Raw genomic sequence first — 26437 nt, 5'->3', positions numbered from 1 at the left:
ACAAGAGGTCAACAACAACTGCATTTATGAGTGCATCAATTGCAGACTAAGCCTTATGGACAAGAAACAGGCATCGACACAAGTATTTATTGACCCATTTGAAGCTTTTGGCATGGTGGATTGTCAGATTCTACTGTCAAAGCTTGAAAAATATGATACTTGAGGTCTGTTCCACAACTGAATTATTTCTTTCCTCAACAATCTGAAGCAAGCAGTATGCATCAGGCACACAAATGACAACCTTAAAACTACTTCTGAACACTTGATGGATTATAAACTAATTAAATATGGTGTACTCCGAGGGTCAATAATGGGGACCTTCTGTACATAATTAACCTAACTAAAATGGGGATAATCATCATTAACCAATCATATTTACAGATGACACCATAATTCTATTAAGAAGACAAGTAAGGAAGAATTACAATAACCTACATCTACATTTACACAGAAACTACACAAGCCACCACACCGTGCATGGCGGAGGGTATCCTGTACCACTGCTTGTCATTTTCTTTCCTGTTCCACTCTCAAATAAAGCGAGGGAAAAATGACTGTCTGTACACCTCTGTATGAGCCATAATTTCTCATATCTTATCTTTGTGGTCCTTACACACAATGTATGTAGGTGGCAGTAGAATCACTCGGCAGTCAGCTTCAAATGCCAGTTCTCTAAACTTTCTCTGTAGTGTTTCTCAAAGAGAATGTTGCCTTCCCTCCAGGGATTCCCATTTGAGCTCCTCAATCAGGGGGGAAAAAAAAAACTAAAATTTCACACCACTTCACAAATAAAGTGTACAGCTCATCTTTCTCCATCAACGATGAACCAGTTGGTATCAGTACAGAAACTAGGTTCTTGGGACTAAGTAATGTGAAACTGAAGAAATCTATTGAATGCCTTAATGCAAAACAGAGCAAGGCATGCTACCTTTTTTGCACACTAGAAACCTGCTATAGTGCTAAAACAGTAAAAAATGCATACCATACTTACTCTCATTCTTGCCTTAAATGTGGAGTCACTTTCTGTGGAAGCTCTAAAGCAGCTACAAGCACTTTTAAACAGCAAAAAATGATCATTCGAAACATGTCTGGGTGCCTAGATACTCATGTAAACTTCTATTTAAGATCTCTGGATTCATCCTTTACCATGTATCTACATCGTGGAAGCCCTTATATTCTTTAAAATAAATGTAATGGGTAAGGACTGCGGATTACAGAAAATGAACTGCAATACACACGATCACTTTATTGAGGAGAAAACACATTCCTGTGTCAAAACTGTTCTTTCTACATGAGAGTTAAACTTTACAACAAAATTCCTGACAAAATTTAAAAGCAATTATTGAAGTCAAAACATTTGGAAAATATTTAAAGTCATATTTACAACATCACTGCCCTTATTCCACTGAAGAATATTAACATTTATGAAGTGTAATGTATAAATACATAATGTATGTAGTGTATTACTGACATCTTAAATAAGTATTTGTAGAAATCACTTCAACTTGTATACTTATAAATCCTTTTGTCCAACGTCTTATGCATAAGCTGCTTTGTAGACAAGAGAACCAATAAAATACAATCTACAAACACACATAAGACAATTAAACAAAATATTATTCTTATTTCATCTGATGTGATGTTTCACAATATAGTTTCGCAATCACTGGCAATAATGCTATAGTTAATTTATCTGGAAATAAGTTTCATAATAAAATATTCATTATTTAAGTCATCAAGAACACACAGAGATAAAATCTCCTGGGAGCTAGCTAATAGTTGCTCTTTGCTTAATTGTTACAACTCATAAAGGAGTCTCCATTTTCCTCTTTTTAACAAATGTCTTTCTTTTTTCTAAACCTTAATATTTAAAAAGCATCAACAAAAATAATCAATTTTTGAAAATATAATATAATTGGAAAGATTAAAAAAAACAAAACAAAAAACCTTCTCGCTAAGCAGCCGAAGGAGAAAACACACATAAATGTTAACAAAATGTGCAAGCTTTCAGAACCAGTGACTCCTTCTGGCAGAAGAGTTGAAGTGGAAGAATGAGGAGTGACAGAAAAGGACTGGGGAGATTGGCATATGGGGAGACTTACAAAACAGCCATTTGTAACCCTGGGTCAGAGGTGATTAACGAGAAGGGATAAAGAAGGAAAGACGGATTATTGGGGACAGCACCAGACATGATTTGAAAACGTGAGATCTTAAAAGGTGGAAGGTAGGGTACTAAGCAAGACAGGGATTACTGATAAACAACGTGCATGAGTTAATAAGAGCAGAAAGCTAGGTGCGCTCTACACCATGTCAGTCGTGACTCCGGTGCCTGTTTCACTACACGTGCCACCTGGTTTCTGCACCTTGACACCAGTATTTCATAACTAAGCAGGTTTTAGGACTGGTGTTGCAACATGTCCTTGGTTGTCCCTTTCCAATCGGTATTTGGTCTCACATACTTCACTCCCTCTCAGTTTTATACAACTTTTATTTCCTGACCTGTGTAAACCAATGCCCCCCCCCCTCCCCCCCCCCCCCCCCCCCACACACACACACACACGTCTACCCCATATAATGCACTTAGTTTTCTGTTCTTATTAACTCTTGCATGATGAGTGGTAAGTAATCTCTATCTTCCTCAGTACCCTATCTTCCACCCTTAAGCTCTTAGGCTATCTGGCAGAGCACTCAGGGATTAGACTGCCAACAGGTGTAACATTGGGAGGCTGTGAGGAGGGGAGAGGGAAACAGGTGCAATAAAGGAGAGGGGAAAGGGAAAGATGGGTGGATACTGAAATACTACTGTATCTCATTGCTACCTATCAGAACCCCTCGGAGAGCATTAAAGATAAACACCAGTCCTAATTGTTCAACTGTAAAGTGACCTGTTTCCAAATTAAATAAATAAAAAAAAACACACACACCACTATTTCAGTATACATATAATTCATAAACAATGCTTTGCTGATTAACGTTGTTCTTATGTGAGAAACATAATATAAATGTGAGATTAATACTGTAACTAATCGAAAGAAATGTAGCACATGGTCAGGATGTACCAGTAAACTTATCATTATAAAATTACCACAGCAAATTAAATAGAACATATAAATAAAGCACATTAATTGAATCTCCAATATATGTTAGCACTAAAATTCAGGCACTAGTTGATTTGTTATAAACAAATTTAGAAATGTAATTGTTACCTGGAACATAATTAGTCAGAAAATGTTATATTAACTTGTAACTAAGCTGAAAATAGGTTCACCATGTTCAGCACTGAGATTGTAAATTTTTAGCAATGTGCATCTCATATTCAGCTTAACTTTTAATTGTGATTTTATATAAAATTGTAATTTTCATTGTAGGTAATTGTTAACAAAAGTATAAATAGAGGTCATGCAGGCACCTTGGGGCACTCGTTTTTTGGCTAGGGTTGCGAGCAAATGTATTGTGGGCTCACTCGTTTGTTGATTGTTGTGAACTCTGTGTCGTTTGATGTCAACTTTGGGTACAGGTGATGTAACTGGTACAGTTCACCAGGCTCGGACACCAGAGTCCTGTAAACGTATTGGTATTAAAACTGCACTGTACTTTGGAATTTATTTGGGAGTCTTCCGCAATCCTTTTCATGGGCTGCACAGCGACGAGACATGAATCCAGGAATTTTACGAAACCCAGAGAACTAAACAACTCTCAATGTTGGTAGAATTGACGTGAAAACAACAGCGCATCGACTGGGCATTTCAATCAAAACATTTGCAATGCGGAGGTGGGAAAATATAAACATCTCAACGTGGTGGAGGAGCTGGGATCAAGTGGAAGACTGTGCAGAGGACGACAACTCGCAAGAATTCCATGTACAAGAGGCAGGAACCATAACCTTATGAATCAGATAAGTACCCCTTTTAATTGTTTTTATTTCAGTCGCAGACAGTGTCCTACAATTTTCTGTTTTTGTTTCATTGCGTGTGTGTGACAATTTCACTTGTTAGGCAGGAAAGTGTTTTGTCTAGTGTTTAGCCACTTTGATCAAAATGAGCGAAACTCAGTTAAATCGAATAGGCATAACCACGCATTCAGGCCGTCAATTTCATGCTTCAGCTTCAAATGTACACTTAAACAGTGAAGCAAATTCCGCGAGCAGTAGTAGTTGTTCGCCTTTTCATGGTTTTTCGGGAGCAAATCAGCAACCTAATTTAATTGATCAGATATCTCAATTGTTCAATAATAAACTAGAACAACTGATAACTCAAAATAACCAATTAGGTAGCAACATTAAAGAGGTCACAGAAAAGCTGGACCAAAATTTGAAATCATTGAGAGAAGAAATCAATGCAACAAGTAACAAAGTACAAATTGTTGCATGTAACATAGACAGGATAGAAACCAAAGTTGACTGTTTGGAGGCTTTCACAATCTCCGAATTTAAAGAAACAAACAAAGGCATTGAATTAGTTAACGAACGTGTCAAAACCATGGAAGTACTCATTTTAAATGAATCAGTGAACCGAAAAGATGAGTCAAAAATGTTGCAGGAACTCTTTGTTTCAGAAAAACAATTCGTAGGGGAAAGATTGAAATAAAATTCTGAAGTTGTTTCTGATAAGATATCTCGTATTGACGAGAAAGTAGAAAGTGTAACAACAGAACTGCAAACAGTCAGCTCTGAAGTTTCAAAATCGCAAAACAATAGAATGTCCAATTTTGATTCAAACCAGATGTTTGTGCATGGTTGCAACAATGTTAGTTTAAAATGTTACCCAGGTGATGTGAAATTGCATCCGGTTGACTTTGTGCATCAGTGCAAAGACATTTTCCAACCAAACATGCCAGAGTCTGCTAAAGTTAAATTTGCGAAATGTTTTTTCGATGGTGATGCCCTTACATGGGCGAACCAAAACATTGATACAAATACTACGTCTTTTGCTGATTTTGAACGCCAATTCTTGGCAAAGTTTTGGTCGGAAAACAAACAGGCAAGAATAAAATCTGAATTTCTTAACGGTAGCAAATATCACACAGGTCTTGCAATTAGCATGCCAGAATTTTGTGAAAAACAGTTAGGGACATTGTCGCATTTGAGCAAACCTTTGGACAAACTGATACAGATTGACGCACTGAAATGGCGCCTACCACACCGTTTTAAGTGGGGACTTGTATATGGACCAGATGACAGTGTTGACGAATTTTTACGTTATGTAGACAAAATTAACCGTGCATGGTAGAATGATGACAGACAGTACAATCAAAACCTCAGAAACACTCACAATAGGAATGGGGGGGGGTCACAACAATATAATGGACACAGAAACAATAACTGACGTGGTAACCAAAACAGTAGTTACAACAGACACGAAAACTATCAAGAACAGAGAAACAGTAACCAGTTTCACAATAGCAATTCCAACCAGGGAAACAGGTAACCACCTCGTTGGGAGCCTGTCAATTCGAGGTGAATAATTATGGCACAAACCAGGCAAATAGGAGGTTAAAGAGACGGAAACATAAAAGCAATCATTGTTGTTGTTGTTGTTGTTGTTGTTGTTGTTGTTGTGGTCTTCAGTGCTGAGACTGGTTTGAGGCAGCTCTCCATACTACCCTATCCTGTGCAAGCTTCTTCATCTCCCAGTACTTACTGCAACCCACATCCTTCTGAATCAGCTTAGTGTAGTCATCTCTTGGTCTCCCTCTACGATTTTTACCCTCCACGCTGCCCTCCAATGCTAAATTTGTGATCCCTTGATGCCTCAGAACATGTCCTACTAACCGGTCCCTTCTTTTTGTCAAGCTGTGCCACATACTCCTCTTCTCCCCAATTCTATTCAATACTTCATCATTAGTTATGTGATCTACCCATCTAATCTTCAGCATTCTTCTGTAGCACCACATTTCGAAAGCTTCTATTCTCTTCTTGTCCAAACTATTTATCGTCCATGTTTCACTTCCATACATGGCTACACTCAATACAAATATTTTCAGAAACAACTTCCTGACACTTAAATCTATACTCAATGTTAACAAATTTCTCTTCTTCAGAAACGCTTTCCTTGCCATTGTCAGTCTACATTTTATATCTTCTCTACTTCGACCATCATCAGTTATTTTACTCCCCAAATAGCAAAACTCCTTTACTACTTTAAGGGTCTCATTTCCTAATCTAATTCCCTCAGCATCACCCGACTTAATTCGACCACATTCCATTATCCTCGTTTTGCTTTTGTTGATGTTCATCTTATATCCTCCTTTCAAGACACAGTCCATTCTGTTCAACTGCTCTTCCAAGTCCTTTGCTGTCTCTGATAGAATTACGTCATCGGCGAACCTCAAAGTTTTTATTTCTTCTCCATGGATTTTAATACCTACTCCGAATTTTTCTTTTGTTTCCTTTACTGCTTGCTCAGTATACAGATTGAATAACATCGGGGAGAGGCTACAACCCTGTCTCACTCCCTTCCCAACCACTGCCTCCCTTTCATGCCCCTCGACTCTTATAACTGCCATCTGGTTTCTGTACAAATTGTAAATAGCCTTTCGCTCCCTGTATTTTACCCCTTTAAATTAAAGGAAAATTCCAGGCAAAAATTGGAATGATAAAAGATAGAAACGGGAAAGATCTGAGTGAAGCAGAGGATATTAAGGAAAGATGGGCAGAATATGTAGAAGACCTATACAAGAAAGAACTGCATAATGACAGGGCTCCTACTGGTGATGTTAATGTTAATTTAGAACTAGAGCCAGATATTTTGGAGAGAAAAATCCAGTGGGCCCTTGAAAATATGGCTGATAACAAAACTAGTGGAGCAGAGTTGTTTCAAGTCACTGGAAAGGATGCAGTGAAAGTGCTGCATTCAATATGTCAAAAAATATGGATCACGTAGCAGTGGCCAGAAGACTGGAAAAGATCAATATTCATCCCCATTCCAAATAAGAGAAGTTCTAAAGAATGCTCAGACTACCAAACAATCAATCTTATCTCACATGCTAGCAAAGTCATGTTGAAAATCTTACAAAATAGACTTCGCCAATATCTAGATCGAGAGCTACCAGAAGAACAAGCTGGATTTAGGAAAGGAAGAGGAACTAGAGATCAAATTGCTAACATTTGGTGGATTATGGAAAAAAGCAAGAGATGTGTACCTCTGCTTTATTGACTACGCCAAAGCCTTTGACTGCGTCAATCACAACAAATTATGGGACGTACTGAAAAACATGGGTGTACCAGATCACCTCATTCATCTGATACGGAGTTTATACCTTGACCAAGAAGCCATGGCGAGAACTATGTATGAAACAACGAAATGGATAAAGATTCTGAAAGGGGTCCGGCAAGGCTGCATACTGTCACTGTACTTATTCAATCTGTATGCAGAACATGTTATGAGGCATGCGAGGCTAGATGAAGGAGAAACAGGAATTAAAATAGCTGGAATAAATGTAAACAACCTCAGGTACGCGGATGATACGATCCTGTTGGCAGAAAGTGAAGAAGAATTGAGAACACTCTTGCTGAAGGTGAAAGACGAAAGTGAAAAGGCCAGTCTTAGGCTGAATGTGAAGAAAACGAAAATTATGGCAACTACACCTACCAATCCATGGGATATAGTAGGAGAAACCATGGAGGTAGTGACCACATTCAGTTATCTTGGTTCCCAGATCTCTGCTGATGGTGACTGCAGTCATGAAATCCGGAGACGCCTGTTGCTCGGTAGACAGGTGATGTCAAACCTTGACAAGGTTATATATATATATACACCTCTGCCACCTTTAGAATTTGAAAGAGAGTATTCCAGTCAATATTGTCAAAAGCTCCATCTTCATCTACATCCTCTTCCATTTCCATAATATTGTCCTCAAGTACATTGCCCTTGTATAGACCCTCTATATACTCCTTCCACCTTTCTGCTTTCCCTTCTTTGCTTAGAACTGGGTCTTCATCTGAGCTCTTGATATTCATACAAGTGGCTCTCTTTTCTCCAAAGGTCTCTTTAATTTTTCTGTAGGCAGTATCTATCTTACCTCTAGTGAGATAAGCCTCTACATCCTTACATTTGTCCTCTAGCCATCCCTGCTTAGCCATTTTGCACTTCCTGTCTATCTCATTTTTGAGACATCTGTATTCCTTTTTGCCTGCTTCATTTACTGCATTTTTATATTTTCTCCTTTCATCAATTAAATTAAATATTTCTTCTGTTACCCAAGGATTTCTACTAGGCCTCGTCTTTTTACCTACTTGATCCTCTGCTGCCTTCACTACTTGATCCCTCAGAGCTACCCATTCTTCTTCTACTGTACTTCTTTCCCCCATTCCTGTCAATTGCTCCCTTATGCTCTCCCTGAAACTCTGTACAACCTCTGGTTCTTTCAGTTTATCCAGGTCCCATCTCCTTAAATTCCCACCTTTTTGCAGTTTCTTCAGTTTTAATCTACAGTTCGTAACCAATAGATTGTGGTGAGAGTCCACATCTGCCCCTGGAAATGTCTTACAATTTAAAACCCGGTTCCTAAATCTCTGTCTGACCATTATATAATCTATCTGATACCTTCCAGTATCTCCAGGATTCTTCCATGTATACAACCTTCTTTCATGATTCTTGAACCAAGTGTTAGCTATGATTAAGTTATGCTCTGTGCAAAACTCTACCAGGCGACTTCCTCTTTAATTTCTTAGCCCCAATCCATATTCACCTACTATGTTTCCTTCTCTCCCGTTTCCTACACTCGAATTCCAGTCACCCATGACTATTAATTTTTCGTCTCCCTTCACTACCTGAATAATTTCTTTTATTTCATCATACATTTCTTCAATTTCTTCATCATCTGCAGAGCTAGTTGGCATATAAATTTCTACTACTGTAGTAGGCGTGGGCTTCGTGTCTATCTTGGCCACAATAATGCGTTCACTATGCTGTTTGTAGTAGCTTACCCGCAAACCTATTTTTTAATTCATTATTAATCCTACTCCATCTAAATGTAATGTAAATAGGGACTACTACTTAGATGATACTAGTTATAAGCAAAACTTTTGGGATCACATGTTGAGTGAATTGAATAATGCACATACTCAAGCAGGACCACAGTTTGAACTTAATGAACATGACTTAGCATTAATTGATGACACATTAACACCTGATGTAGACAGAACTTATGATATGTATGGTATCACTAGCTTGTTTTCTGATGGAGGTAAGGATAATGAGGTATCTATATTAGTAGAAATTGGTAGCCAAAATGAGGAAATAACACCTGACTCTGATAATGAAACAGGTAGCAATTTCAGTAGTGTAACTTCAGATGTTGAACACTTAATAGTTAAGGCAGATGTTCATGCAGAGGCATCACCCACATATTATTTTGATGATGATTTTGGTAAAGATAGTGTTGTGAAGGATGATGTATTTGATGATATATGCACACAAGAGGAATTAGATAGCATTATTTATGTTGAAGTTATTGATAATGGTGTTGCAGCTGAAAGTAACTCTGAATGCTAAATTGGTTCGTGTGAAGATATTAAGGGTGCAAACAAGGTATTGGTAACGATTTTTATAAAAGAAATCTTAAGTAAATCTACTAATAAGAAGGAACAAGCTAAGTTGATAGGTGAGAAGATTTTGGAATCAATTGTCGGTGAAAATGAAGTTTGTTTAAAAAATAATAAGGAAAGTGAAGTCATCAAATCAGATCCATCCATGAAAGATAATTTTAAGTCTAGTGAAAGTACGGTATCTGTCTCTGTTGTGACTCGCCGATCATTTAAAGCGCAATTACACGCATCCTCTACGTGCCGCACTGTCTGCCAGCCATGCAGCAGCTGCACCACCTAAGCAGCCAGCTCAGCAGCGGCCACTAGACTGGGACTCACTGCTCATTCGAATGTTAACGCGTGCACGTCTTGCTTGTCAACTCACTCTGTGATTTATGTGTTGTGTCGTTCTGAAATATGTGTGTTCAACTTGACGTTATAACAATTGGCGACGAGGTAGTGGATTTTTCCTTTTCACCGTTGACCCACAGGTTTCCACGGCTACTGTCGAGCAACTATTGCAAAGTCTCCTTGAACAGCAAACGCTTCTAACAGCGGCGATTCGCGATTTTGTCGCGGCGTCAAATGCGGGGCGTTTCTCGTCATTGGCTATACCTCCTTTTCCTCCTTACGACGAGACGGCGGAAGACTGGTCTGATTATGAAAAACGTCTTCGACAGCACTTCTTAGCATTTCATGCCACGGACCAACAACCATGTAAGTCACTGTTCCTTTCCTGGATTTCACCTCAAACGTATCGGTTGTTGTCACAATTGGCTCCTTTGAAGGATCCCGCGTCTTTGTCCTTTGCTGAAATGTGTTCACTTCTGTCTGTCTATTTTCAAAAGCAAACGCATGTGGTAGCCTCTCGTGTTGCCTTCTATCATTGTCAAAAACAGCCGCATCAATCCTATCGCGCTTGGGCTGCTGAACTTCACGGCCTCAGTCGAAAGTGTCAATTTGTTACTGACGTTCACAAAGAATCCTATGCCGATTCCATGGTACGGGATGCTATTATCCGGTCGGCACCCGACAAAGAAGTTCGGCAACGTGCCCTTCACTTGGCAAATCTGACTCTCGATGAAGTTCTCTCCATTGCGAAGTCTTTTGAAATTTCTCGTGCCGCTGGGGCGCAAATCGAGGCGTGGGGTGATGACGGAGGAATACAACCTCTGTGCGCTGTTGACGATGCGTGCGGTGCGTCCCCGCCAGCCGACGTGGCCGCAGTGCGCTCCCACGCGCAGCCTTGGCCTAACTGTAAACAACCCGCTAATAAACTGCACCAAACCCCCGCAACTTCCTTCATGTCCGCAGTGTTTTACGAAAAATTCACGCGAGGATTATCCCCAACGTTGGGCTGTGTGTCACAATTGCAAAAAGAAAGGTCATGTGTCTTCTGTTTGCAAATCCGACCGCATACATTATGTTCATGAACGTGCCACTGATTCTGATTCTGTGTTGTCTGTCAATTGCACTTCTTCCCTTTCAGGGAAGTTATTCCTAACTGTCCAAATCCTTGGTCGAGATCTTCGCATGCAGGTGGATACCGGTTCTGCTGCCATTATAATCAATTCTCAGACGTATCTTCAGTTGGGTTCTCCACTCCTGTCACCTGTCACTCGGCAATTACGGACGTATAATAAACAGAAGAATTCTCTCTTGGGACAATTTAATGCTGAGGTATCTTACAAATCCGTCATTCGCACTGTTCCCATATTTGTGGTTGACCAGAGTAACGCAGAGAATCTTTTTGGTTTCGATGCCTTTCGTGTTTTTGGGTTCTCCATAGATGACTGTCAATATCGTCTCTGATGCTATTCCTTATGCTCAATTGGATTCCTTGTCGATGACATTTTCATCCCTTTTTTCTCCTGGGTTAGGCCGTGCAAACAACTTTGAAGCTCACGTCACACCCAAACCCACTGCTCGACCTAAGTTTTTTCGGGCTCGGCCCATTCCTGTCGCCCTTCGTGATCAGGTAAAACAGGAGCTGGATCGTCTCACTACTTCAGGGGTCTTGCTTCCTGTCACTTCCAGTGAGTGGTCCTCTCCTGTCGTCGTCGTTGCTAAGCCAAATGGTGATATTCGTCTCTGTGGCGATTTCAAAGCCTCTGTAAATGCTCAATGCCTCATCGACACTTACCCTATGCCCCAACCTGAAGAACTGTTCACTAAACTTGTTGGAGGCCAGTATTTTTCTAAAATTGACCTGTCGGAAGCTTATCATCAACTTCCTCTCGACGCTGCTTCCCGGCAGTTTCTGGTCCTTAACACGCCTTTCGGCCTCTATCAATACCAACGCATGCCTTTCGGGGTTGCTAGTGCCCCTGCTCTCTTTCAGCAATTCTTGGAACAATTATTGCTCCCTGTCCCTGGGTGTATCAATTACATGGACGACACTGTTGTCACTGGCTCCACCACTGAAGAACATCTTCAAAATCTCCGCACACTTTTTCATGTCTTACAGACTGCCGGTCTTAAGTGTAATCTTCAGAAATCACAATTTTTTCAGGCATCTATCACGTACTTGGGGTTTCAACTCTCTCGGGAGGGTATTCGTCTGCTTCAGCAAACTGTCACTGCAATCGATGCCCTTCCTCGCCCTACATCTGTTAAGGAACTGCAGGCCTTCTTGGGGAAAATAGCATACTATCACAAGTTTTTACCGTCTGCGGCTTCGGTGGCTCAGTCGTTGCATCGCCTGTTGCATAAAAACATGCCTTTTCACTGGTCTGCGTCATGTGATGCGGCTTTCCAGAAATTAAAGACTATGCTGAAACAGGCCCCGTGCCTGGCTACTTATCGACCTGGCCAACATCTTGTTCTTGCCACAGACGCCTCTCAATATGGGGTTGGTGCAGTCCTTGTGCACTGTTTTTCTGACGGTTTGGAACAACCCATTGCTTATGCCTCCAAAACGCTCACGGATGCCCAACAAAAGTATTCTCAAATTGAAAAACAAGCTTTGGCCATTATTTATGCTCTTCATAAGTTTGGTGTTTTTCTCTATGGCTCAAAATTTCATCTTGTTACGGATCACAAACCACTTGTTTCCTTGTTTCATCCATCAACGTCACTTCCCGACAAGGCTGCACACTACCTCCAGCGTTGGGCTCTTTACTTGTCTTGTTTCAATTATGAGATTCATTTCCGGCCAACGGCTCAACATGTGAATGCTGATGCTCTGTCTCGCCTTCCCATGGGTCCTGATCTGGCATTCGATAGGGATGAACTTTTGTGTTTCCACCTGGATGTTGCCAAACAGCAGGTTGTGGATGGGTTCCCCATCACTGGGGACAGGCTGGCGGCTGCTACGGGTTCTGACCTTACCCTCTCCCGGGTTTTACGCTGTATTCAGAAGGTTTGCCAGATTGCCCGTCCGCTAAGACTTCTGATCCGTTGCGGAACTACTACGCTTTGCGCTACCGCCTCACGGTTAGGTCGGTGTTATCCTCCTTTCCACTGACAATGCTTCGCCGCGTGTTGTGGTACCTGCGTCTTTGCGTGCTTCGATCTTGCGCCTCCTTCACCAAGGGCACTGGGGTGTGTCTTGCACAAAATCTCTGGCGCGCCGTCATGTGTACTGGCCTGGCATCGACTCTGAAATAGCACATATGGTCGCTGCCTGCGGCCCTTGTGTGTCACAGGCCACTGCCCCGAAGTCATCTTTGTCACCGTGGCCTTCGCCTGAGAAGCCCTGGGAACGCATTCATGCTGACTTTGCGGGACCCTTATTGGGTAATTATTGGCTCCTTGTAATTGACGTCTACTCTAACTTTCCTTTCATTGTCCGTTGCATGTCGCCTACCACCGCGGCAACCACCACTGCTCCCGCCCGCATTTTTTCTTTGGAAGGCCTCCCCTCTACTCTTGTTACTGATAATGGTCCGCAATTTGCCTCTTCCAAATTTGCGGATTTTTGTGCTCGTCAAGGCGTTATGCATGTCACGGCTCCGCCGTTCCATCCACAATCAAATGGTGAGGCTGAACGACTGGTCTGCGCATTTAAGGCTCAGATGCGGAAACTTCTGACTTCTTCTGCTGCTGATGATGCGCTTCTCCAGTTTCTGGCGTCTTACCGTTTCACCCCCATGGGCAACCACAGCCCGGCTGAGCTCTTACATGGCCGACAGCCCCGCACGCTACTTCATCTTCTGCGGCCTTCCACCTCACAGCCGCGGGTGCCTTCACTTGGCCGGTTCACCGCTGACGACCTCGTCTGGGTACGGGGATATGGCAGGCGGCCAAAATGGAGCCCGGACCGCATCTTACAACACCGTGGCCGACGCCTGTATGAAATCCAGATGGACATGGGTGTTGCAGTGCATCATTCGGACCAGCTTCGGCCTCGTGTGCCGGCAACGCCTGTTCCGAATGCCGCTACACCACCTTCGGCTCTACCTGATGCTTGGGATCTTGGTATCTCTCAATACTCATAATGCAGCCCTCTCACCGTCATCGCGATGCCAGCACAAGAACGGACGCCACCACGAGATGCGCCCATGCAGGAACCGGATGACCATCCTCTGTCAGAGCCAATCTACTCGCCTCCTCCTCCAACGGACGCCAACACATCGCCCATGTCTCCTGTTATATCAACTGGACTTGCCGCAATGGGCAGATTGGTGCATGGGGCCCCAGCAGAGTCAACCCCTACGTCTCCTGTCATCTCGACCCGTTATCATTGGGGACACTTCCGTCCGTACGGGAAGCCTCCTCCTCGAGACTTTACGGCGAGTCAAACAACGCCTATGGATGTTAGCCGTATCCAGGACGCCTCCATCAGGACCAGTGCAACAATTTCAAAGGGGGGAAAAGTGTTGTGAGTCGCCGATCATTCATTCAAAGCGCCGCCGCGCAATTACGCGCGTCCTCTACGTGTGGCGCCATCTGCCAGCCATGCAGCAGCTGCGCCACGTATGCGGGCAGCTGAGCAGCGGCCGCTAGACTGGGACTCAGTGCTCATTCGAATGTTAACGCGTGCACATGTCTTGCTTGTCAACTTACTCTGTGATTTATATGTGTTGTGTCGTTCTGAAGTATGTGTGTTCAACTTGTTATAACAGTCTCATGTGTATTTAATTCCAGTCATAATGATACTCAATCATGTGTTGATTCTGACATTGAAATCTGTAGTGAAGAAGTATGTAACAACATTGATACAACTGAATTAGAAAGTGACTTGTTGGCAGAGAATGTGAATAGTGACCCAAATATTACCTTAGGTAGCCCTTACATAGAAATAAGCATTAACAATTGGTCAGGACTTTGATTGATTGACACTGGCAGCCCCATTAGTAGTATCTCAGCCAAGTTGAGGAACAGGATAAAAAACACTGAAAGTTACATCGAATTTCCCATCACAGGTGTACGGATTAAAGGTGCCACCGGCAAGTTTAGTAAGTTAATAAATAAACAAGCTTTAATTACATTTTCTGTTGGCAACATTAATTTTGAACATGGTTGTTTAGTTATTCCAGATCTCAATGAGCAAATGATTTTAGGGATGGACTGGATAGTTAAAGCAAAGGTGAGTTTTGATTGGCAAAATTCAGAATTACTGTACACTGAACCAAAGGCTAGTATTCAAGGAAAAGTAGTGATCCAGTTAAATTCAAGTACAAAAAAGCAGGAATTGGAAAATTTTCTCTGGGAAAACTGTAACATTTTTAGTGATCAACCTGGTAGGATCAAAGATTATGAATGTCATTTGAAGTTAAAGCCACACGAATCCTTTTTCATTAAGCCTTATGGGGTACCCATCTGTAAAAGGACAGAAGTGGAGAGGGAACTCCAGAAAATGCAAAAATGGAGAATAGTAGAGAGAAGTCAGAGTCCATAAACAGCCTGATGGTCTGTATTTCAACAAAGGATGGTGGTGTTAGGCTGGTACTGGATTCACGTCACCTGATTAAGTTTGTAGAAAGACAAACAGATCATCCTGAATCCATGGAGGAACTCCTGTACAACTTCAATGATACAAAATATTTTTCTAGCCTGGATTTGACCTCAGGTTTTCATCAAATCACATTAGCACAGGATTCAAGGCAGTACACAGCCTTTTTATATAATGGTAAATGTTTTCATTATTGTGTTGTTCCGTTTGGGCTGAATGTGTCTGTAGCCGAGTTTGTTCGAGCTTTGGATCATGTGATTGGAAGTGAACTACTATCTAGACTAATTATTTACGTGGATGATGTATTAATAACCAGCAAAACTTGGGAGGAACACCTTGATACTTTGTACAAATTAGCCAATAAGTTCAGGCAAGGCGGTATGACCCTTACATTAAGTAAATGCAAATTTGGAGTATCAGACTTGAAGTTTTTAGGCCATATAATTAACAGAGAAGGCGTTCTACCTGACAGTGATAAAATTTCTGCAATTGTCCAGTTTCCATGTCCAAAGAACAAAAAAACAGCTGAGGTCATTTTATGGTTTATGTAATTTTTATCGTAAGTATGTCAGCACCCAAGCTTTAAATGCACCGTGTTTGAGAGAGCTATTAAAAAAGAACACCATATGGGAATGGACAGATCAGTGTCAAGCAGCATTCGATGAGATCAAACAACAATTAAATAACAGTCAATTACTCCACAGACCTGACCTTTCACTACAATTTTGCCTAATGACAGATAGTTCAGATTACAGATTTGGTGTACATTTTTTTCAACAGAAGGAAATTAATGGAAAAATAGAACATCTTTCAATCAGTTTTGGCAGTCGAGATCTGCAGAAACATGAACGTAATCACACGGTGACTGAGAAGGAACTACTTGCCATTGTATGGGGTTTCACTAAATACAGGAACTATCTAGCAGGCCATAAAGTCATAGTTTTCACGGATCACAAAGCTCTATGTTATATTCAAGACTGTAAACTTTTCAATAGTAGATTAACCAGGTGGGCCATATTTTTGCAACAATTTGATTATAGCATTCAGTATATAAAAGGGGATCAGAATCTAATTGCTGATGCGGTGTCTAGATTACCTGTGGGGGGTGGTGAGGAAGAAGAATTATTGGATAACAAAGTGTTTAAAGTAATGGACATGAGAGGGATTAAGGGTGAAAAGGAAATTACTAACATTTGCAGTCAGCTTAAGAGATACCAGAACCAGGATGATGATTTGAAACTTGTGAAAAGCCTTAGTGGTAAAAAGGGTTATGAAAAGGTTGGCATGTATTATCAAAACTTTAAAGGTATTTTATTCAGGAGACATAACACTGACTCTGACATCTGAAAGGTTTGTTGGCCTATACAATGTGTTGAGGTTTTAATTAAGTACACACATGAGAGCTATGGACACTGTGGAATCATGTAATGCACTGACAAACTTAAAGAAAATGTCTATTTTAATAATATGTTTAGAAGAGTAAGAAAGGTTATACAAAAATGTGATCGGTGTCAAAGAGTAAAAGTCACAAATCAGAAATACCAAGGTTATTTACAAAGTATTGTGCCAAAAGGCAAATTGGAACTGATAGGAATTGATTTGTTTGGCCAATTGCCGAGAACTAAAGAGGGTTATACATATTTGTTTGTAGTTGTTGACTTATTCACTAAACTAGTAAAATTGTATCCACTAAAGAAGACAACAAGCAGGAAAATTTTAAACTGTTTCTGTAATGATTACTTCACACAGATTGGAAAACCAAAAGCCATACTTTCAGACAATGGGAGCCAATTTACATCTAACGTTTGGAAAGATTTCATGAAAGATGAAGCCATTAAGCACATTCTTATTCCCATATATTCTCCGTCTTGTAACCCAACTGAGCACTATATGCGTGAAATAGGCAGGCTTTGTAGAACTTACTGCTATAAAGATCATAAAATTGGTCAAGTTACATATGTGATTTTGAAGATGTTTTGAACGCCTTACAACATACAACAACTGGCTTTACGCCTTATGAAGTCCATTTTAACAAACACCCACCAAACATCTTGTATGAATTGATCAATTTCCCTGTCTGTAATGAGTTAACACCGGACGAGAGAACGGAAATAGCAAAGAAAAACATTGAAACACACTGTGCCAAGAGAAAGCTTAAGGGAGGCTGTGGGGAGGGGAGAGGGAAACAGGTGCAATAAAGGAGAGGAGAGGGGAAAGGGAAAGATGGGTGGATACAATGGCACAAGATGGCAAACAAAGAGGGTGGGAGATGAGAATAGGGAGGTGATAGGACAGAGGGGCTGGAAGCTGTTGGGTAGAGGGTGTGGGGTCAGCAGGTTACCAGCCGGGATAATTTCGGGATTGGAGAATGCATTGTAAGGATAACTCCCATCTGTGCATTTCAGGAAAGCTACTGGTGGAGGGGAGGATCCAGATGGCCTGGGCTGAGAAGCAGCCATTGAAATTAAGCATGTCGTGTTTAGCTGCGTATCATATCACAGGATAGTTTCTTTGCTCCTGTGCACAGTTTGGCAGTGTCTGTTCATCCCAGTGGACAGCTGGTTGCTCGTCATACTAATATAAAAATCTGTGCAATGATTACAGCAAAGCTAACATAAGACATTGCTGATTTCAGGAGATGGCCTGGACTGGACTATCAATACTGGAATAGGAAGTGCTGGGTGGGTAGATTGGACAGGTCTTGCACCTTGATCTTTCACAGGGATCATATGCCACATGCAAGACCTACCCAATCAACTCACCCAGCACTCCTATTTCAATCCTGTCACAGGCTTATCCTTCCCATCAGAGACCAGGCCACTTGTGAAATCAACAACATCATATACTAGCTATCCTGAATCACTGCACAGCTTTTTATATTGGTACAATTACAAACCAGCTGTCCACCAGGATTAACAGCCACCGCCAAACTGTGGCCACAAGTGAAGTAGACTACCATGTGGCATAACATGCAACTAAACATGACATGACATGCTTTATTTCAATAGCTGCTTCCCAAACCAGGCCATGTGGATCCTCTCCTCCACCAATAGCTTTTCTGAACTGCATAGATGTGAGTTACCCTTACAACACATTCTCTACTCCCAAAATCATTCCGGCCTCATCCTACAGTATCCTACTGCCCCACACACTTCACCCAACAGTTTCCATCCCCTCTGTCCTGTAACCTCCTCCCTATTCTCATCTCCCACCATCTTCATGTGCTGCCCTCTGCCAACGTACCCACCTATCTTTGTCCTTCCCCGAACCTCCCCTTTTTCGCTCCCTGTTTCCTCCTCCCCACCTGACTGCCCCACAGCCTCCCAAAGCTGTGTCTGTTGAAACTCTAGTACCTGCACACTCCACCAAACATGCTCTTCTCTCCAGCCACCCATACCCTGCTACCCCTTCCCCTTCCCTGCCCCCTCCAGATTGCTGCTTCCATTCTGTGTGGCATGTGCATTCTGGTTCGAGCTACCGGAGATGGCGGTCATGTGCGTTTATATATATCTGTGTGTGTGTGTGTGTGTGTGTGTGTGTGTGTGTGAGTGTGTGTGTGCGCGCGCTTGACTGAAAGCTAATGTGCAAGTGTCTTTTCACTGTGCCTGTCTGCAACTCAGCACGTCATTTTTATGGTGAACTGCAATCTATCTCTGCCTTATACTGCTGATATTCCAACTAGGAATTTCCCTTGTTTGATTAGTTTGTTTACTTAAAGGAAACAAATATTTCCAAGTGCTTAAATTATTTAACAACCCAATATAAGCACCCTTCTTACACTTGTGTAGAAGGAATGTCATTCTGAAATCAAAAAATTAACCATTATTCACTTGTTATTTTTGTCTTTCATAAGACAAACAATACTTCATTCAGCAGTAGCTTGAATAAGCCTGTGCCTTCATGAAACTTGGTGATATATTATATCTGATCCATCTCTTTTATTCGTACAGAGTGGTAACTACATTCATTGTTTAATGTTAGGTCACAATGCCTCTTAGCAACAGCACTGATACTCCCAAATGATTTAAATTTTTATGCATTTGACTGCTGTTAGTTTTGTCTTACAAGCAGTCACAGGTTTTGTCTGTATCCAAAACGAATAGCTGATTTTCAATCATGATGTTATACAGCTGACTTAGATTGCTAAAAAGCTATTACAAATCTTCACATGAGGAAAAATTGCTCAGAGCTCCAGAATGTATAAGAATATGTAAAGGTACCTGTTCATTTACATACAAAAATATACATACACAATGTAATGGAATTTGACTAGTTGCTGAGAGAGAACATAAAATACACAACTCTTTCTTTCTAGTAGGTTTTGACCAACATGAAACAAAAATAATGCAACACTATGAAAACCTCTTATTGTGACATGAGAGACTTGAAGCTATATTGCTTTACCACACCTCTTGCATGTGCTAAGTGCTGAATACTTCTGACATGCTTAACATTCCCAAGATGACTCTTTTTTTTTGTTCCCCCCCCCCCCCATCCCCCACCCCCCCTGGGTGTTGGATGGGCACTAGGAGCATTACAAGTATTGTGTCCTATTGAGCCTTCAAGACGGCATGGCTGAATAAAATAATCTCTGATTTCAAGCCGCGTCAGTTCAAATAAAATTCTTGAGCTTTCAATGGCTAGCTTGCCATCATGGTAAGGAGTAAAACTACTGGCAGCCATAACTATGATTACGGCCACTGGCACCAATCAGAGGGGGCTGAAACGATGCACGCACAGAAGGTAAGTTGGATAGCTCACAGTAGCTCTGGCCCACTGTGAGACCGAGTGACATCAAGTGGCGTGAGGGGCCAGCGCCACATTTGAAACTGCCACTTCCGCCTCCCTAAAAGTGTCTGTCATTGATTCTTTTTGACATCCAAAGCCCACCCTCATGCCCTACTCAGTGTGTACCCCGGTCTCTGTTGAAATTGTTGATGTTCATTCTAATCTCAGTTGCCTCTTTTATAACGGAGTCCCAGTATGTTGACGGGCCGGAACATTTGTCTCAATCCATGTCTCTGTAGTACACATCCTAACTTGCTGCTTGTTGCCCCACAGTATGTCAGGAAAGCCACTGGCTTCGCTTCTTCTGCTGATTCACAAGGCGTCCTTCTTTGGTGACACATGAAAGCATTTGCAATGTCTCTTTTGCTGTAGCCATTCACCCTCAACAAGTGCCTCAAGTGCTGCAATTCAGACTATAGGTGGTTATTGTCAGAAATAACTTTGGCTCTGTATATTGAGATGTTCAGGACCATTTTCTCGTGTACAGGGTGATGGAAACTACCGACGTTCAAATATTGAACAGTGAGCGTTGGTTTCCTGTACACTGAATGACCAAGCTGGCCTCCTGCCTTCCGTTCAACTAAAATATCTAAGAACAATAGCTTGCCATCCTTCTCCATCTCCATGGTGAGCTTAGTGTTGGGATGGACACCATTCATGTGCTCCACAAACTGCTGCAGTGTATTTTCACAGTGAGGCCATATCAGGAATGTGTCATCGGCGTACCTAAGGAAGCACACGAGTGCAGGGGACTGTGGCGAGCCCATTGCTGTGCCATCCATCATTTCATAATATTTGTTGTGGTACAAGAAGTACGTTGGTGCTGGACCAACAGCTTTCACTTGTAATTGCCAAGTTGTCCTGTCATATTCTAATGACAATGCACTTCTTGCACCATGACGAATATTATGAAATGACAGATTGCCATCAATAGTTTTACTCCTGACACAATGGTGGAGCTAGCAATTGAAAGCTCAAGAATTTTATTCAAATTGTCGCGGCTTGAAAACTGAGAAGATTTTATTGATTACGTACTGTATTTATTTACAATATTTACACTATTTATTGCAGTTTTTCAAACTGACAATTCCACAGCAAAGCACAAAACCTCAGTCAACATAAATCCCAGGATGTACATTGGAATGTAATTTGTTGGTTTCACCAATAGCACTGCAATTAAACTGACCTCATATTGCATTTACCCAAGTATAAGTTGACCCTGATTATAAGACAACCCCTTTATTTTCAAGAGGTTTCTTGAGAAAAATTTACTTTTTATGTTCTGTAACAAATCAAAATTACAAACTGTTTTACTGGTAAAGTATCTGCCTAAAGAGTTAACATTATACCTATTCTAAATTTATTTAATTTATTGACTGTCTACATTTTAATGATGCAAGGAGAAGTACAGCAAATGAAAAGAAATGGTTTACACTGATTTGTGGATCATTTTCTTTTCTACATTTTTTGCTTACTAGCCCTGTCTTTTGTGGTTTTGCTATTTTTAATAATCAACATCCTAATAGCACAAATGTTACATTTCTATCTTTGTTGTCAGAAATATTTGGCCGAGTCTTCTGAATATGTTGTGATTTCTAGGATTTTTGTCACCATGGGACCTGAGAACATGACTCTTTCCATCCAAATGGACACGGACTTTGCTTCTATACTGACATGAGAATGTTACAATATCTCGTTTCCAAATATATTGTCTGTCTGCCACTCCCTCATTGGCTGTTTAGAACCAGCAGCTGGCACACCCCCTTTCATTCATCATACATCACGGCATCAATCGATAACATTGCAGAAAAAAAAACTCCACTGGCCTTTAGCGTCTCTTGCACAAATGAATGCAATTTTGATTATTTGTGCAGTTTTAAAGTCAATTCAATTCATGCCTTGGCTGTGGTGGTGTTGTGGTATCTTTGTATCCTCAGATTGACTGGTATCCCAGTAGGAGGCACGAGTGCCGAACTGATTCGCTTGGTTTATTGCTGTTTGCGATTGAGGAAACAGGTGACCAGTGCCACGGTAGAGAGTTGGTGTTCGAATAAGGCAGCAGCAGGTATGCACTGAGGGGCCAGTCTGTTGACAAGGTGGTCGTTGGGGCCTCCTGGTGTATTTGGAGCCATATGCACAATAGCATCCATTGTGGCTCTCTTCTGGGTTTTGGAGAGAGTGTACCAGCAATCTGCCTTCTGGAATGTCATCACAATGCACTTTGAATAATCGCATATGGTGTATTAAAGAAGGTATGGTGTGTATTGTGTTTTTCCTCTCAGTGAAACTCGCCTGTAGAGTTTGAAAGATGAGGGTTTCTTGCAATTGCTGTAACTTATTTGAAGCTGCAAATGTAACTTGGCAGAACTGCTTAGTGATTTCTATTTCTGTGTGTATGAGAAGTGTTGTACAGGCAGCTGGTCTGTTAGACTCTCCAAGTTAGCCTTGGGTTACATGAATGTTTACTTAAGTGGGCCACTGACTGAAGTGGTAAATTGGTTTTTTGAACTCTTCAACTACAGTTCTCCTGGTGGTACTTAATGTGCACGTGTGTTGCCATTTGTTGTTCCTTAGCTTTAAGTCATTCCTTATCTGTCATAAGTTTTGAGCAATGTTGAATAAGATTTTGATGTTTTAATTTAAATGTTCTTTTAAAAGTTGTTTTAGATGGGTTTAAATCTTGAGGGTCTGCAACCTCAGTCTTATCTGTAAATGTTAAGCCTAAAGTTTGTGCCATGGGGGTAAGATTGTATCTATTTTTCTGCAGTTTCGAAGGAGCTTTCGATGTCTATTGGTAAATCTGCTATTGGTTATTGCAAATGTCTTATCATTTTATAGTAGCAGTTTTAGTACAGTAATTGAAATTTTTGAGGATAATTAAAAGGTTTAAACCTTATTCACTTAACTTAGAGTTAAGTAATTGCTTAGCGAAGGTTATGTTACCTTAAGGGCTTTATTAACTCTTGAAAGACCTGAAGACGTTATTGTCGGAGCTCTTGACTTCAGTGTCATGATGTGTATGCTATTTATTGACAGCCCCGAATTCTGAGCCGTGACATTGTAATTGACGTGGCACTGGCTCACATGTATGTACTTCCGTATTTCGACCTGTGTGTGTACTCTGGCAGTGTCTCTCATGGCCATTAGCTCTCGCAGGGGTTTTGATTCTGGCTCCAGCTGCTAAACAAGTTTAGTTTTCTGGATATTCTATTTGATGGGTGGTTTTAAGTAACTGCCTTTTTGAGCTTGCCCTGTCTTGTGATCTCACATAATGAACCAAGGAATCTATTTTCTGCATTGAGTTTATGAACACTTATGTATGTAAATTTTTGAATGTTTAAATTCCATCTGTAATTCACTGCTCTTGATGGTCAGCTTGGAATGACTTGCTTGCACACTTCTCATAACTTGTTGATAGATTACCAGACACAAAGTTGTAAATTTGCCCTCTTTCTTGTTCTTGGTTGTCATGAAATTTAATTAGGAAAATGGAAATGGAAATGAAGTCCCATGCTTCTTTACAGAGCGTAGGGGAACGATGCGGAAGACCCGCACCGCTTTACTAGGCAAGGTCCTAGTGGAGGTGGTTTGCCATTGCCTTCCTCCGACCGTAATGGGAATGAATGATGATGATGATGTAGACGACACAACAACACCCAGTCATCTCGAGGCAGGAAAAATTCCTAACCCCGTCGGGAATCGAACCCGGGACCCCGTGCTCAGGAAGCGAGAACGCTACCGCAAGACCACGAGCAGTGGACAACCTTTACTTAATTCCACTGTTATACTTGTGTGCATTTTATTTAAGGGCCTTACAGCCATTTAAAATTTTGGATTACTTTAATGTGTTGTTTACTGAGTTTTAAGAGTGGTTTCGAGTTGTTTGGGTGAAGAGACCAAACTGTGAGGTCATTGGTCTCATCGGATTAGGGAAGCATGGGGAAGGAAGTCAGCCATGCCCTTTCAAAGGAACCATCCCGGCATTTGCCTGGAGCGATTTAGGGAAATCATGGAAAACCTAGATGAGGATGGCCGGACGTGGGATTGAACCGTCATCCTCCCAAATGTGAGTCCAGTGTGCTAACCACTGCGCCACCTCACTTGGTTTTTAAGAGTGGTCCCTGCAGGATTATCATAAACAGTATTTATTTCAAGTATTGTTTCTCCATTTTAAATTTGCTTGTGTATGTGATGCTTGTAGTTTAAATTGATATTTCTCTTGTCTTAAAGTCTGCTTATGTAAGAGAAACTTGAAGTTCATTATTGTACAACAGGTGCAAGAGAAGATTGTGGTTTTAATTATCATTCTGATTATTGACATATTTTGAAATAAATTTGTAATTTCATAAGGAAAAATGATGTGCTCATCCTGGGTTCACATTTCCACCTGTACTATCATTTGTCCATTTGTCCACTACAGACGGATTCATGCAAATTGCAGCTTAAATGTGGTACACGTACCTAGAAAGCCGAAGTATCTGGTGCACATACCCATGGTTTTCAACATGATGTAGTTTTGCTGCCTGCTCACTACTCCCATCCCTGTACTCATCCTGCTTCTCAGCCAAGCTGGTATCACTGTTCCCCATGAAACCTTTAGATAGGGTTGTGCTTGACCAAATGTGTATCAGACAGAAACAACTTCCAGCATGCAAATCATATGTAACAACTGCAACAATACATAAATGAAAGATCGTAATCACGATTCAGTCCAGTTCTCAATCTTTCATTTGTTCTGCAATCAAATAGTGAGGTATGTTCGTACTATCTTCACAATGAGTCTTGCTGCTGTAATTTATTCTCGCAACAACAATTAGTCGGTTTATTTTGTTTCTTAGACATTTCATTCTGAATTAAATTTCCTTCTTGTTTCATCTCAAAGTTACCATCTTCTAAAGCTTATTAAATGCTGGTAACATTTTTACCTAGTATTCTAATATGTGAACAGCGAGAAAATTTCTCACTTCCAAATCATTTAACATATCTGCACAATGTCTCATAATCTGGGTTTAAAATCAAGCAATGGGTTTTGAAAGACAACATTTGTGGTTCTTTGTGTTATCTTTACTTAATAAGCAGTATTAATGTTGATTAATGTTGGTATACAGTATCCATACACATATGAGAACTTTTATTGTAAACCTGTTCAAATATCACAAGAGTCTGTAAGTTGATATAATTTAGCACTACTTCCTCCTGTGTTTCACAAAATTGTCAAATTTCAGGCAGAGCAATAGATCGTTGGATGGGCTAGTTCATAGTTTCTTATGTATCCTTTGTACTAGCACCATACGAGTTGAAAGTCATGATTGCTCAAGCAACATCAATACTGTAACGAGTGCTTTAGCGTATCAGGAAATCCTAAGCCTGTTTGAAAGTCTAAATCATCTACCCAGCCCTGCTATCACAAATTCTTCAAAATAAATCTGCATGTGACCTCATAGCCAAAGCTTCACCTGTAAATGTAAGATGACCCCTATACGCTATATTAAATAACGAAAAATCTCAACCCTGCAGCTATTGTTTAATCTGTGAATATAAGACAGCTCTTTATTTTTAGAATGACTAATTTGGGGAAAAACCTCGTCTTATAATCAGGTTAATACTGTTTTCCATTACTGCTAAAGAAAAAATAAGCCAAGTCTGAAAACCTCCTTGGCACTTCATCACACAATGGGCACTTTAATGGTCAACTGCCTTAATAGTCAATCACACTCACGGTACAACCTGCTTTGACTGCTTTAGCAGTACACACAGTCAAAGTGATAACAGTGTTGGCCTAAGGAACTTGCTGAGTTTGTTCACGGAGAAATCTTTCCTATATCAATTGCTTATAGTCATCTAATGAGTCATAACCTCACATTTAAAGAAGAACAAGTGATCTGTTAGAAGAAAATAATGTTTACTAACATAAGAACAAAACTCAAGTTACCTCAAGAATAGTAGCAAAGTCTTCTCGACCCAGTAGCCCATATGCTGTTCCTGCTAACTGCCTGATGGTATTGTGGAAGACATCACCACCAAAACAAAACAGTGCTACTGCTAATTCCAGTCCCGTACCAAAATCACATTCATCAGTGGCGATATTGGCTGCTGTAATAATTTCTTGTAATTTTCCAAGGTGTGCATCACGTTCCTCATCTGTTGTTGCTGTTACAACCTTTTCCAACAGCTTCTTCAAGGTTCCTTTTCAGAATTGAAAGATAAAAGTAAGACTTACTAGTAAA

At 40.9% G+C, this 26437-nt stretch overlaps 1 protein-coding gene across 1 annotated transcript in view; it reads right to left on the bottom strand.

Moving 5' to 3' along the window:
* LOC124804672 (histone PARylation factor 1) overlaps positions 1-26437 on the bottom strand; it is a 118508-nt gene that overhangs the window by 2473 nt on the left and 89598 nt on the right. The window contains exon 7 of the mRNA XM_047264914.1: positions 26143-26396. Within this exon, the coding sequence (XP_047120870.1) occupies positions 26143-26396 (254 nt within the window). The remainder of the gene's footprint in view (positions 1-26142; positions 26397-26437) is intronic.

Source organism: Schistocerca piceifrons, chromosome 7 (genome assembly GCF_021461385.2).
Source record: "Schistocerca piceifrons isolate TAMUIC-IGC-003096 chromosome 7, iqSchPice1.1, whole genome shotgun sequence".
NCBI lineage: Eukaryota > Metazoa > Arthropoda > Insecta > Orthoptera > Acrididae > Schistocerca > Schistocerca piceifrons.
The sequence above is the reverse complement of the archived record's forward strand: the minus strand, read 5'-3'. Positions and strand labels throughout refer to the sequence as shown.